Here is a 15652-nt window from a genome sequence, read left to right as displayed (position 1 = left end):
CCTGGGCTCTGCCCCTGTCGTTTCTTATGTTTTGTAATCACTCCAGGTCTGCCTATTTACGCAGAACTTTGGTGGTTTCCTGTCTGCTTCTGAATTCAACTGCATATTCACATATTCTGACTCACTCTTTTCACTGCTAGTAAAAGACTGTTACCCATGGCAACTGAGCCCGAAGATCCCACTTTAAAGAGCCCATTTTAAGTTGTGTAACTTTGGCTTGCTATAAGTTTTGATAAGTCAGCCATAGATGCCTTTGTTTCCTGCTTGTTTCTTTCCCTGATGTCAAGTCCATTGGGCATGAAACTGCTGTGTGTGTGTGTGTGTGTTTGGTGCCACAACAGCTTGCCAAATCAGTCGCCGATGGGAAGAACCCGGGGTTTATTATTTACATTTTCCAACGCAAGAAAAGTCCAGTTATGCATTTACGGCGTCAGTAGCTCTAACTCAAGCAAATGTAATACCAACTGCATTGTAAATGCTTGTTTTTCTTTGGGCGAAACAGAACACAAGACTACAGAAGAAAATATCAATAATAGTACCATGTTTGCACAAATTCCTAGTGGATAATTTTATATGCATTGAAAGAACTGTGATTGGTGGACTACTGTTTTTATTACTAGGATTTTATTACTAGGACTCATGGGAAATGTAGTCCCGTGAGCCTTTATGGCATTTTGGTTAAATGTAAGTTACTAAACAATAAAAGTGGAGAAATATAAGCATAACCCTCACCTCAGTGTCCCTAATAGAACTTAAACTTTCCTTCAAGTCAGCTAGAATTTTTTTGCATTCAGATCATTATGACTTCCAGCAGAATTCATATCCTGTCTGCTCCCTGTGCTTTCATTTGAGGTTCCAGACTTCTTCAGGGAATATTGGACTTCAGGTAAGAACAAAGCGTGTGGTTAGAAATTCTAGACTGCGATGTTCATATTGTCCAAACCCATTTCGAAGACCCGTGAAAAATCAGCAAGAGTGGGCATTATACATTACATGAAAAGTATAATTAGACTATTAGTTGCTTAAGCGATCGAATGGTAAACTGTTGTCCAGTTTGTCACACGTAATTTTCTAGAAATTGCATTGAGTATAATGTAATAGGCCCGATGGTCTCTCTGAGTTGTTTACTGAATAAAAGTGATATAAGGTTTACACAATGTTTAAGTTGCATTTATGGGTATACTTTTTTTCTGTATAGACCTATTCTGTAAAACCAACACTAGTAACATGAAATGGACAGCTCAGTGCATTTCATGCTGGTTGGTTGTTTGTGTACGGACAGTTTAAGTTTAGCAGGCCTTCTGATGAATTTCATGGCCCTCTGCACTAGATCTTTCAACACTGATTAATGCAGTGCTTTAAATGGAAATACAGAAGTGCTGGTACTCGGTCTTTAGAGTTCCTGTTAGTACTGGCACTACTCAGGAGCAATCTCATTAAATGTGTTGCAGCAGTGCTGTGAAATGCAGATACTTTCTCTTTCAAATTAAAGAAGTGCAATACCAATACTTCTTACAATTTAATTGCCTCCTCGTGGAAATCAACACCTCCCACCTTTTCATCAGAGGCGACTGGAACCTTGCTCGGGACGCAATACTGGACAGCATGGGCTCTCTGGACACTGGCAGTAATAGCGACATAACCCTTCTCGATGACATAATGTCAGACCACAGCCTAGAAGACCACTGATGAATCTCCCACCCGATGGATAAGGAAAATATCCTTCCTTTTCCCAGTACAAGGCACCCAATCCAGGCTAGACTACTTCATCCTCTCTCACCGCACAGTGGCCATCGCCCAAGACTCCCAAATCCTAGAGATGGCATTATCCAATCACTCCCTAGTCTTGATTACGTTAGCTCTGGGTTTAACGTCCCCAGTCTGAAAGCCATGGCACTGTGTGTGGCACGCTACCGCTCTTCCCAGAGCAAAAAACATCTCTGCTCACACGTCTCCTTGTACCTTGCGGACAACAAGGGAATGGTTTCCTTGACCTTATGGGCGGCAGCAAAGGCCACCATACGCGGCCTCCTCATGAGGGATGTGGCCATAGAAAATAAACAGGCAGCCCAACAGACAGCCCTGGAGGCGGAAATCCAGACGCTTACACGCCTCAATACAGTGCAGCCCTCCACGGCCACCCAATGCCAACTGGAAAAAGATCGCATGGCCCTATGTACCACCAAGGCCGAATATACTCTCTATAGTCTCAAAGGCTGTCATTATGCACAGGATGACAAGGCAGGATGCTTGGCAGCACAATTGCGCAAACAGGGAGCAGCCCTGCCTTACGATCTGTGAATGGCTCCCTACTTGCGCATCCGCAAGAAATAGTTAACAAATTTGTTGCCTTCTATCAACGCTTTATATTCAGGTGGCAGCAGCGAACCCTGCCCGATTGGAAGCCTCAATGTCTCTGGTAGAGCCCACCTAGACGGGGCAATCAATAAGAACGAAATTGCGCAAGCCATTTCTGACCTTCCTTACCATAAGGCTCCCAGGGAAGATGGATTCCCCGCAGAGTTTTACAAGTGGACTAGAAGGGATGTGGTCGATACTCTACGATGCGTTCCGTGAGGCCGAAGAAGAAGGTTCCCTTGGCTCCATCTCCAATAAAGTAACTATAGTGGTCCTCCCCAAACAAGGGAAGGACCCTCTCCAATGTTACAGCTGCAGGCCAATATTGCTGCTCATTGGAGACATCAAAATCCTTGCTAGCGTTCTCACATCCCGCCTCCGAAAGGTGATCCCAACCCTGATCCATCATACACAGGTGGTCTTTGTCCCTGGATGCTCATCCAGGAACCACCTACAAATTCTCGCACACACTCTTTGTACCGCCAAGGACCCACAGGAAGACACGCTCGCACTCTCCTTAGACGATGAGAAGGCTTTTGACTTTTGACCGGATCGAATAAGGATGCCTTTTGTGACCATGCAACGGTTCGGCCTAGAGGAAGGATTTATCTCCAAGGTCTGCTGGTTATATGGCTCTCCTGTGGCTCAGGTTAACTGCAGCAGCTTCTTGTCGGAACCATTCCCGATCGACGCGGGACTCGACAAGACTGCCTGCTTCCCTCCCCATCCCTCCCCCCTACTGTTCCTGTTGGTGATGAAACCCCTTGCAGCCACTATCCATCAATCCCCACTGCTCTTGGGGGTCCCCATACCAGGCCAGGTGGGTCCTCTTAGATCTATATATAGGTAGATGACGTACTCCTCACCCTCAGACTTGCTGTGGTCTCTTGCCCTACAGAGCATCATTGCCCCCTTTGCAACGATTTCAGGGTAACAGGTGAACTGGGAGAAAAGTGAAGCCTTATCCCTCTCATGCATGACCATTAGCGCTGTGATAGCCAGAAATCACTTCCGGTGGAAAGCATCAGAACTTAAGTACTTGGTCGTATATGTCAGTAGGGGCTTGGAGAACATGGTAATAGACAACATTGCTCCTTTGATCACTCGTATGAAGCTCAGCTTTGACGAATGCTCCCACCTTGGTCTTTCTATGTGGGGTAGAGGACAGGCGATCTGCATGGTGACCCTACCATGGCTCACCTACGTATTAGGCATGCTGCCCCTACTGACTCCATTGATGGTGAATGCCAGCATATGCCCCTTTGTCTGGGGGTCCAAGCCCTCCCGTTTGGCTCGGTCTAAACTCTTGGTACACCGATCATGTGGCTGCATGGGTCTCCCCTCTGTGGAGTATCATGCCCTTGCCCTGCACCTATCCTAGTTGGCCTACCATCTCCCTTGTAGGTAGCATCGGACAGGTCCATAATGGCCTGTGGGACAGGCTTACAACCGATATATGGACACGGGGGAACTCGGACCAACCTGATTATCCGAGCAATGTTGAAATCCAGGCAGAGGGCTCACCATCTGCTTAAGGTACACTCACTCCTCCACAAATGTGCCATTATGGGGGACTCTGCCCTCCGTATAGGGGGGTGAGCTCTGGACTCAGGCAGCTGGCATAAAGCAGGCATCTCCAGCCTTCAACAAATCCTGGAAGGAGGAACCATCAAACCTTTTGCAACACTTTGGGAGGAATTCGAATTGCCCTACCATCAGGAGTGGAGACTCTTCCAGCTCTGGCACTACCTGCGGCAATGCCTGGACCCTTCCATCCTCTCCGGTGGTGTCCTACCTTAGAACTTGGGGCCATTTTCGGAGAGTCATGTCAGGCTTCTATGGTCTCATAAGTAAATATCTATTTTCATGCTCCCTTCTCGCCAATCACTGCACCAAATGGCAGACCAGTCTGAATATGAGGAGGAGAGCTGGGCTGATCTCTTAGAGGCCCTTGACCAAGGGGCAAGGGAGGCCCGCCTGAAGTTCTGGCTCTTTAAAACACTACATGGCTGCACTGGACCCCTCTCGGAGAATGCACACGGCAGGCTTGCTGCCCCGCTCCTCATGCTGTCGCTGCTACGGTGCCCGCTGCAACCTACTGTATATACTCTACAGCTGCACCTCAATTCAGCTGTTCTGGATAGCTGTGGGGACCACACTGCGCGAAACCCTGCCACTCAGAATGCCCCTACCCCGCAACATGGTTTATCTACATGATACAGGTGATGCCTCTGATCTCTCCCATCCTCAGTACCACCTCCTGCACACATCCCTGGCTACTGCAAGACTGGATCCTCCGTCACTGGTGCTCTCCTATCCCCCACCCACGAGGGATGGCTGGTGGCTATGTATCAGGCAACCTCCCACGAGCTCATCATCTATAGTCTAAGAGATAGGACCAAGACATTTCCACAGACATGGGCCCCCCTTCCTACACCCAGCCGCAGTCTCACTCATCAGGCCCTGGACTGAGCACAAGGCAACCTCACCCCATTTTGAAAGATGCAATGGCAAACCACACGCGTGTATCCTGACAAACCCTGGATCCAGGGCATCTGACCCCTTACCCGGTTCCACCTTCTCACCACCCCCCAACAGCACATAGACCCCCACAATTGCAAAAGCATTCTAGACTAAACGCCTTTTGCACACCCATAGGTCCTAGGTGTGCTCGCACACAGCTCACTGCTGCAGCAATACTGCAACAATACAATTCTGCGCATGAACCTGCCTCATCATTTTCCCAATCTGTACCTTCCCATTGTACAATGCTGCTGCTGTATTGAATTGGCGCGTACAATTGTTCTTCCTTTAACTCTTTATGACAGTAAAGAATTATGAAACAAAGTAAATAGGTGCAGGTACTAAGTACTGGATAGTACCGGCCCATTTAAAGCACTGGATTAACGTGAGTCAGACAAAAGGACAGAATGTTTTTGTCTTGATAATGCTTGAAATCAAATGCTCTTTGCAAAACATCAGTTTGCTAAAGATCTTTAGGATCAAATCTGTTTATTGATTTAAACATATGAACATATAAAGTACAGCACATCGTAGCATGGTAAATAAAATGCACCACCGTGACACAAAAATTCCAATTCGGCATACAGAAGCCCCTCCACTGAATCCATGTTCTATGCCACAAGGGGACCTCCCCGCCAGCCTTTTCCTTGCGACCAGATGAACAGGTGGCCAACGCACAAATATCTATTAAGCTGCGAGCTCCGTGCATGATAAAACAAGACATACAAATAACTAATAAAACACCAACAGTACTCCCCCCCCCCCCCACCCCCCCCAAGAAGCCACGTCTTCTCCCGTCTCTCTGTTCCCCCGCTCCGCCTCTCTCCCGTTGTCCCAGCCCCACCCCCCGCAAACCCCCCAAAGCAGGCACTCTCACAGAGGGTCAAGTCAGCCCTAATACTTAGATAAGCCGGGCATGTCAACTCAGTAAATTCTGTGGATAAGATCTGAAGGAAACAGTCTCCATAGCAGTGTAAGCTTCTCCATTGGCAGAATGAACCACAGCTTCTGGAGCCAGGACGCGTATGTCGGTACCCTGTCTGTGCCCCACAAAGCTAGAATCAGCTGCAGGACCGCATTGAGGGACAAGGCCATCTGCCGCCCCTTTAGCGATCGCAGCGGAAAGGTGAGGGGATTGGGCAGACCCAGCAGGGTGTACGATGGAAATCTAGGTAGCTTGGTATGAAACGCTGTATCAATATCGTCTATAATGCTCTCCCAATATCTATGGAGCTTGGGGCAATGCCAGAGTAGATACACCAGTGTACCCGTGCCACCGCACCCCCTCCAACAGAGGCTAGACTTGGTAGGGCCCCTTGCGTGTATCCTTGCTGGGGTGTAGTACCAGTAAGAGGCCACCTTATATGCTGTCTCCGTCCCTGCTGCATTATAAGCAGTATGATGTATTCTGTAAAATATACTGTCCCATTCCTCGTCAGAAAGCTCCCTCTCCAGCTCCCTCTCCCATCTCAACTGCCCTTTAGACTTAGGCGGACGCCCCTCCCCCTGCAGAAACCTATAGAGTTCTGAAATTACTCGTCTATCATCCTTCTTCGTCATCAGCCATTTCTCAAACGGCGTAGGCGGCCTGTTCATTAATGCTCTATTAGCCGGCAACAAGGCCCAGTGCTGGACCTGATAGTACATCAGCCTATCCGCCTCTGTCAAGCCATATGTCTCCCTCATCTGGTCGAAGGGAATAACTCCTTGCTAATCAAAAAGGCTCCCCACCTACTTACAGCTCCCCCTCATACCAACGTTGCAAACCTTCCACGTGTAGCCCAGGCTCAAAGTCAGGATTCGCGCCTATGGGGGTCATCGGAGACGGAAACGACGTAAGTCCCGACCGACAAGCCACTGTGTCCCATACATGTAACGTTGCTCTTGTGACCGGGGAAGAGTAGAGTCCTCCCCCGCCCTGTGCTGCCGCCGGAGCCAGGGCTCCTTCCAAATATGAGAGCCCACCACCGCCTGATCCATGAAGCACCAATGTTTCTCAGTAAGTGGCCGACTCCACTCTAAAAGAAAACACAACTGTGTCGCCTGAAAATATCGCAAAAGTCAGGGAACCGCCACCCCCCCTTCCACCTTAGGGCGGTACAAAACCCGTCACGGAAGGCGTGCCGATCGACCCTCCCAGACAAATCTCAGAACCGCCGATTGAAGAGAAGCTATCTTCCGAGGCGGCGGAGTCAGTGGAAGCGCCTGAAACACATAAAGTATACACGGCAAGACTGCCATCTTCACCGCCGCCACCCTACCTAGCCAGGACAGTTTAAGTCTCCCCACAAGACTCCAGGTCCCGCTGCACTTCACGAACTAACCTTGTGTAGTTCAAGCTGGCCGTCTATGCAGCGGAAGACGCCAGGTCTACCCCCAGATAGGAAAGCCGCGAGGTCGACCAAAGGAAGGGATATCGGGCTCTCAAGTCTTCCTCATGTTCTGAGCTTACAAACAAACTAAGGACCTGGGACTTCTGCATATTCACCCGGAATCCAGAGACCCGGCTAAACTCAGCAATTATATCCATAAGCGCAGGCAACGAAGTCACGGGCTCCGCCAGGGTAAGGATCACATCATCTGCATACAAAGTAATGAGATGGTGATCACCTCTGAACTTCACGCCAGAAACCAGGGGGCTATCTCGCAGACGCTGCGCCAAGGGCTCCATATATAGCGCAAACAAGAGGGGAGAGAGTGGGCACCCCTGTTGAGTCCCTCGTCTGATAGGGAATGGCAAATAAAGCGTACCGTTAACCTGGACCGCAGCCCTAGGAGACTGATAGATACATCGGATCCACGTCCTAAAACTGGGGCCTAATCCAAAACACTCCAACATCCTAAAAAGATACGGCCAATGTACCCTATTGAACGCCTTCTCTGCGTCAATAGAGAGGAAGAGTGCCTCCCTGCTGGATCGACCGGTGTTGTCTAACAAATGAAGAAGCCGCTTCGTATTCTCGCTGCAGTATAAAACCTGCCTGATCTGGATCAACAAGACCCGGCATTTAGAAATTAAGGCTATGGGCGAGTATTCCCGTAAATAGCTTGGCATCTATATTCAGGAGAGAAATCGGCCTATATGAAGCGCACTCCTCTGGGTCCTTCCCCGGCTTATGTATAACTGCAATGGTAGCGTCGAACATACTGGGCGCCAGGGCCACCGACGTCGGAAAGGAGTTTAAGAGCTGCACCAAAAGCGGCGCGAGTTCCGCACAAAAGGTCTTATAAAAAAGTGCCGTAAAACCATCAGGGCCAGGGGACTTCCCAACCTTTAGGCGTGAAATCGCTGATATAACCTCTTCCGCCCTTATAGGCTGGTCCAAGGAAGACTCCTCCCTTTCACCAAGAGGAGTGATTGCTATGCCCTCCAGAAATGTATCTGGAGCCCGATAAAACTCTGCAAACGCCTCTGCAATCGGATCACTCGTTCGCGCCGCCCTTCCTGAAGGGGAGCGGACAAATTTTATCGGCGACGCTGCGCGTTGTGCTCTCAACCGATGCGCCAGAAGCTTCCCACACCTATTGCTCCCAATATAATATTTTTGCTTGAGATGCGCTATCACATACTCCGCCCTGTCCCAATCTAGCCGTTTCAGCTGTTGCCACGCCTTCTCCAACTCCCGCCAAATTCTAGGCGCACCAGTAGACTTACGGGAGCGCTCCAGTACAGCCACCTTCCGTTCCAGCTCCTCCCTCATCTCTCCGTGCTTTATTATCTCTAGCTGACAGCGACATCGCCTCCCCCCTCACCACCACCTTCAAAGCCTCCCACAGAGTCTCCAGACAGGTGCTCCCATCGTCATTAAAACTAAGATAGTCTGTGATCGCACGTCGGAGCGACTCCACCATTGCCCCGCTCTGCAGCAACAAATCCCTAAAGCGCCAGACTCCCAGGGAAGCACACCAACGTACAACCATAACGCACAACAGGTGCTGACTACATAAACGTCCTCTCATACTCATTTCCGAAGAGGCAAAGTCTCAACAGGGCAGTAGAACCACACAAGTTCGTCGAGCAAAGTCCAACGACTCTGCCGCCCAGGCCCCTCTCAACGCCCAACAGGCCTGAAGTAATGCGACCCACAGCAGACCAGCCATCCCCGGCCACCCCTCCCTTAAGCACTGGTCCCAGCGGCTACGCTACTCAATGCCGACTGCCGTTCCGACATCTGCTCCAATGTGGTAGGTCGCTGCTGCTTCCTCCTTCTCTCCTTTCGCCGTCAGCGCGGTCGGTCCCCGCCAGCCGGACCCACACTCGAGCCAACCTCCTGGCTATCATCCCTCCAGGCGCAGAATCCGTTTCGCCTCCGATCTTGACTTTACTTGCCGAAGCTGATACTCCCATCGGAAGACAAGGCGCAACGGGTGACCCCAAAAATAAGACACATCATGCGCTCGCAAATGCTCTGTAATGGGCTTGAATTCTCGGCGCCGCTGCAAAGTCCGCAACAAGAGGTCCTAAATAACTGGAGCGTGTGGCCTCGAAAGTGGACCTGTGGAAGATTACGAGCCCGTTGCAATATGCTATCTTTAAGCCCGTAGCTGTGGACACATGCTAGAATATCTGGCGGACGGTCCCTGGCCCCACCAGCGCGGCCCACTCGATTAACTCTATCTAGCGTAATCTCCCGGGACTCCTCTAGGCCAAGAACCCAACGGAACAGCACCACCACAAAGTCTCCAATGTCCTCCTTCTCAGCCCAAATCAGCACTCCTCTGATGCGAATATTATGCCTTCTCGACCGGTTCTCCAGGTCCTCCACCGCAATCTGAAGCAGATCCTGCTGCTCCAGCAGGCGTATGAGCTCCTGCTGCATTCCTGCCACCTCCTCACCACGGGAGATCTCACCACCTTCAACCTGTGCCACCCGCTTACCCAGGGAAGTGACCTCCACTCGCAGCTCCTTCACCTCCTGAGAAATGTCTCTACGGAGTTCCTGCAGGTCACTCCGGAGCGAGTCGAACAAGGAGGTAAGGAAGCCCTTCATAACGGGAGCCCCCTCGTCCTCCTCCATCTCCCTTCGTACCTCTGGAGACTTCGCTGCCGACAGCCCTTCAGCAGCTCCGCCCAGCCCCGGGCGGGGTCCGGTTAGCATCTCTCTTACTGTCCGATCCCGTGTGGGCTTGGAGGTCGCCATCACCCCCGGTCTCCTACTGTGACCGCACAATCACCCCAGCAGGGGCCTCCTCGTGTTGTCCCTGGGGGACCAGGCCACCCCAGTTCCACTGCAGGCCGCACCACGCCTGAGCCGGAGCAACCCAGGAGCGCCCTGGCCTGTCCGTCTCCTCAACCTGAGGCCCTGCCCTCCAAGGGGGCCAAGTAAGACGATCACATCGGCCCCCGGGGTCCCTGGTGCTCACCTCCGCACCGGGCCCCCGGCATGGCCCTGGCTGTGCCACAGCACCGCCAGGGCCCAGACTCTCCACGCGGCCGATCCTCCTCGTACCGCGCACGCCGTCAGAAGGCGTGGGACCAGGCCACCCGGCTTCGCGCCTCTGCCCTTCGCTGCTGCGGGCGTCTCCAACCCCTCGGGCCCCCAGTGCTCCACAGCACTCCAGGGGGCCCCAGGCCATCAAAGTGAGGGGTCGCAAGGCGATCCCAAAGGCCTGGGCGATGGAGCTCGGACAAACTCATCCGCTCACGCCACCATCTTGGCCACGCCCCCTGCTAAAGATCTTTAGATAGTGAAATTATACCATTTATTTCAGTACAGGCTTCCTATAAAAAAGAAAACACTTCAGGATTGTTAACATCTGACAGTTTTTCATATGTATTAAATTCAGAGTCTATCTAGCTTCTATAACTATTCTATTATTTAGGCTACAGCTGATGTAGGGCTACACTCTGAGGAGCGCTTACCATCCAGTGCCATACTTGGAACATTGGTTCTAGTGCTACTTAGGACTGTGGCTTATCCATTTGGGGACCTGCTAAAAAGACAAAAAAAAAACTCAACAACTCAACCGCTCAAAACTCTACCAGCATTCCCTTTTGAAGTTACCGCCTTTTTGTCCCATGGTAAAGTCTAGTCCTTTCAGGGAAATGGATCTTAGTAGGGAGTTCAGGTTTTCATCCTTTATTACACTCTTGACCACTTTGGGTTTTATGTTCTATCTGGCCCATGAAATGTCTCCTGAAAACTAGAGCCTGAAATGCTTTAGTCTTATAATGAAGGCGCACCTCCTCTTCTCAATAACCTTCCCAGACCTACTCTTTCGGTAGTTGTCTGCAATTGCGGAAAACCAAATGATGCCCCCACCACCTCCATTTGTTCTGTGTTTTCAAGGCTGCAACTCTTGGGTCGTAAGTATCTATTTTTTCCATGAAGGGCTGACTCTGCTCAGGAGCTGTCATTACTAGTGCCCTGAACAGTTCCTGCTTCTGGGCCTGAAGGCCTCTTGACTCTATGTAGTCAAGGTAACTTTGCCTTAGATAAGGGAATTCCAGGGGAAACCCTTCTCTAGTCCTTTTTGCAAAAGTTTCTGCAGTGCCCATTGACGCCATAGACTGTGTAGTGGGGACCTCTGAATTTAATACTGCCTACACCATTGCTTCCACAAGGAAACACCCTACATTATGTCCAATATACTCTACATACTGCTGACCAATCTGACACGTAGTTCCCTTAATGGTCAGTTTGGCCTTTTAAAGTGCTGCAGCGCCCTTTGGAGGTGTCCCAGATGTTTCTTCCAGGTGTTCCTTACAGTTTTCAAAGGTAGCTACGTCATACAGATGGGTGACACAATGTTTCTCAAAGCCAGCCCCTGGTTCACTAGCCTTTTAGAATGTAGCTTGCACGCACAGTTTTTAAAGTTTCTAATATTGTGTATTTGGACTTAGTCGTTTTTTGTTTTAAAAAAAAAAAGAAAACTGGTGCGAGGCTTTCCCATTGTATGCAGATTTTTTATTTTGCTAGCTTTTGTTCTTAATCTCCGTGTGAACTTAAGTTAGATAATTAAGTCTTCACTCTTGTATCCTGCTTCACACACCATTTAAGACTACAAAAATAACATAAGCCATAATATTAAATTGGTAGAGGCCTCTGCCAAAGGCCAAAACAATTTGACAATACCCACTTATCAAATCAAATGTGCTGAGGTACTGGACTGCATCCCAAGTTTGCAAACTAAAGGAATGAGCATCTGTCACATTATAGAGACTGCAGGCCTGTCAACCCTTGCTTAGACTTCAGTAACTCTGTGCTGGCCTATAGACTTTTAGAGTGCTCCACACTTCCAGGACTCGCATCTTTGACACTTCCAACTTCATAAATTTCTAGAACTTCTCTGATGAACTATAAACTTTCATCTTTACAGACTGATTGCCCCTTGAATTTGAGGTTTTAGCACAGATCAAACCATGGGTGTGCAAAGTACCCAAGACCTTTCATATACACTGAAGCGTTCCTGTTGTCTGGTTAGAATAAGATTAACTCCCTCCATCATGCCATCTCTTACAGCTCCATGAAGCAGATCGGGGAGGGACTCTTTCTATCTCCTGGTGTTCTTGGTGGGATTTACATGGATTGCTCTGTATGGCTCCAACGTAAACCAATTAACCTGACTTCGCTGATCTTTTTCTGTGATTTATTTTTTATTTTTTACTGTATATATTGTTTGTCCTATAGAGCCCATGGATAAATTGGCTTTTGGAGCGCACTTTTATTACTGTCCTGGTAACTAGCAAGGAGCCTCCTCCCTACATATGGTTGCCTTGGAAAATAAACTGATTTTGCAAAAATGCAGGTGGCGTCTATTAGGCTTGGGGGAGGCTGGGCACTGGAGGGCACATGCATCCACTTACGTTTGGCAATCTGTTTTCTTTGCTGTGCAGATTGCTATGGTCCCGCCTGCTAGTAATGCAACCCAGTCAGTCCACAGAAACATACTGGCAAACTACATTAATAATAATACTTTTTTACAAAGCTCCTGTTGGTAGCTGTACTGTTGTAAATAACTGGTGTTACTAGTTACCAATTTAGTGGTACTGATTTTAGTGGTACCTAGCCAGTGTAGGGTTTGTTCATTAATCCAGTATTACAGCTAAAAGCTTTTATTAAATTTCTTGTCATGTACATACATTTGTACACAAGCTTTCTGTGTCTATGGCTGATGTGTTCTCTATCTCTTGCAGTGGGATCGAGAGAACATATACCTAATCATGGAGTTCTGTGCTGGAGGAGATCTTTCTAGGTTTATTCGCAGTAAGCGGATGTTGCCTGAGAATGTGACCCGAATCTTCCTTCAACAGCTCGGTAGGGGAGGCTTTACTTCTGTACCCCATAGCTGTGTGCATGCACGAATTCCCACCCATAATAGTAGAGATCAACCATCTTGTTATAGGTCTGTACGTTTCTGATCGAAGTTTGTATAGAGTGCCTTACACCAGGTGTGAAGGGGGATAGATGTGGTTTGGGAGAGGTATGGAAGGAACAGAGGATTCAATTAAAAATACTCTTGACAATGACCACCATAGGCTACCTTCACATGCTATTGCAGACGGAAGGCCCTCTAATTGATTGATCATGGAATCTGAATCCGAGCCTTTTACCTCTACAATTGTATGTGGTTAGCAGATTAACGCAATGATACAGAGCCTGTCATACCTGTAACTGAAGATTCGTAGGAGTGGCACAGGAGTACATAGTTCCCACTTCTAGGACTGGATGACTGGTGAGTTTAGCACAGGAAAACTAAGTGTTACACCGTGGATTGAATGACTAGTGCTGCTTGCACTTGGATGTGGTGGATGACACTTCTTTGACTGTGCGTATTTAGTTGAATACCAAATAGCGGATACAATTTTCTCTTGTAGGATTGGATCAAATTTGGCTTAGCACATGGGTAGAGTCATCTCTATGACTAAATGGCTTCAAAGCATGGAAAACACAGCCTTTCCCTTATAGGACTAAATGCATCATTGGGTTGGTACTTAGAGACAGGACCTTCAGTAAAGCGTGTGAGCGAGATAATGATAATAAACATCTCTGATTTGTCTAGCTTGTGCTCTTCAGTTTCTCCATGAACGGAATATCTCTCACTTGGACCTCAAGCCGCAGAACATCCTACTCAGCTCACTGGATATGCCGCACCTCAAACTAGCCGGTTAGTACTGGGGTACTTCATGTCAAAGGGTACTGTGAGGTGCACCAAATCCTCCCTTCATTATCCGGTGTTGCATGCTTCATCTGAGCGGTGCACACATACTTTGGGTAGGCACAGGTCTGTTCTGACTAGAGTACTGTATGAACTACCTTTCTCCGGGCTCACACACAGTCCTGCTTGTCTCTGGCCACTCTGAATCCTTACAGATGTCTATTCTGTCTCTGAAGGCCTCTCCATCTTTGCACAGAGGCCCAACCTGGATGTCTGACTCTCTCTAGGTGCATATCTATTTGCAACTATGGCAAGGATAAGGTTCCGCATTTGTTTGAATTTGTTAAAAAGAAACAGGAACGGTATTTTGTGCATGTTATGGGGGAGAGTGACAGATGGTTTTGGCTTGGGCCCAAACTGTTGCAGAGGTTGTTTGTGTTTTTGTAAACACTCAAGCCCAGTCTGTTTTACTGGCCTTACTGTTTTCACACAACTTGCAGCCTTGCACGTCCCCCTTCTACGTAGCGGTTCTCTCACCTTTCTTTTTTGTCTCCTCAACTTGCAGAGTTGTTCTGGTCTCCTCTCTTTCTTCAGATTGGGGGTCCCTTGCTGCATGCTGGTTCTCTGGATTCTCCGCTTCTCTGTCCTTAAATTGTCTTTAGTTTCTGGATTCCTCCTTTCTGTTCTCTTGTTTCCTTCTGTTTTGACCCCTCATCCCCCCCATCAACTGTCCTATACATCATTGCTGATTCTGGCTCCTCTTTACTATCTCCCCAGATTAGCCTTTAGCCCTCCTCTTTAGGTTGTAGCTGCCCCATTGCTTTTCTCTCCTCAGATTGCGAGTGGCTTTACCTTCCGCCTGTCTTTCATTTCAGATTGTGGGCTTTCCTTTCCATACTTTCCTCAAAAGATGTATTCACTCCTTTCTCTCTCTCTCCTCAGATGTTGGTTTCCCCATGATTGTGCTTTTTAATCAATTTCTCCTAAAATGGTTGGTTTCTTTGCATCACTTCTACACTTTTCCTCATTTTATGGGTTCTTTCACAGATGGTCATTCACCTCTTCTCTCTTTTCACTGCTTGTGCATTCCCAATCATCTCTCCCTTCTGAGTTGAAGTCTCTCACCACCCCCCTTCTCAGATGGTTGGTCTCCTTGTCTTTGCTACTTGTGCATTAGTTCACCTCCTTTTCCCGTAAAATGGTGGGATAGCCTTATTAGTCCTCTTTTCCCTCTCACTACAGGTTCTTTCTCCTCACCACTCTCCCTTCCCAATTGGTTGTTTGCAGCACACCTCTCTTTTCCTTAGATTGTGGGTTCCTTGACCGCCAGACTACCCACACTTGCCTGGTTCCATAACATCTCTTTCCTATGATGTTGGTACTCTCGCCTCTATCTCCGGCTGAAATTATGGGTTACTTTACCTCAGTTCTCTCTTCTGATGATTGGATCCCTCATCTGTGTTCTCCTTCCTCAGATTGTGGGTTCTCTATTCTTATCCCCTAATACCTTCTTAGACAATTGGTTCCTTCACCTCTCGCCTCTTTCCTCAGTTTGTGAGTTTCTCATCACGTCACTCTCCTTCCTCTAGATTCATATTTTTTGTTTGGGGTTTCAGGAAGTTTTACCACTTTGCAGAAACCTGAGAACACTTTAAGAGAGTACATATAAGTG

General features: G+C 48.6%; 1 protein-coding gene across 3 annotated transcripts in view; it reads left to right on the top strand.

Annotated features, from left to right (window-relative positions):
- ULK3 (unc-51 like kinase 3) overlaps window positions 1-15652 on the top strand; it is a 197843-nt gene that overhangs the window by 28002 nt on the left and 154189 nt on the right. For 2 of the 3 annotated variants that reach the window (XM_069222140.1, XM_069222141.1), the window contains exons 3-4: window positions 13019-13139; window positions 13885-13989. In XM_069222140.1, the coding sequence (XP_069078241.1) occupies window positions 13019-13139; window positions 13885-13989 (226 nt within the window). Of the gene's footprint in view, window positions 1-794; window positions 887-13018; window positions 13140-13884; window positions 13990-15652 lie in introns of all 3 variants that reach the window. The other variant, XM_069222142.1, reaches the window with a different exon arrangement.

Source organism: Pleurodeles waltl, chromosome 3_1 (genome assembly GCF_031143425.1).
Source record: "Pleurodeles waltl isolate 20211129_DDA chromosome 3_1, aPleWal1.hap1.20221129, whole genome shotgun sequence".
Taxonomy (NCBI): domain Eukaryota; kingdom Metazoa; phylum Chordata; class Amphibia; order Caudata; family Salamandridae; genus Pleurodeles; species Pleurodeles waltl.
This window is presented reverse-complemented; position numbering and strand designations above follow the sequence as displayed.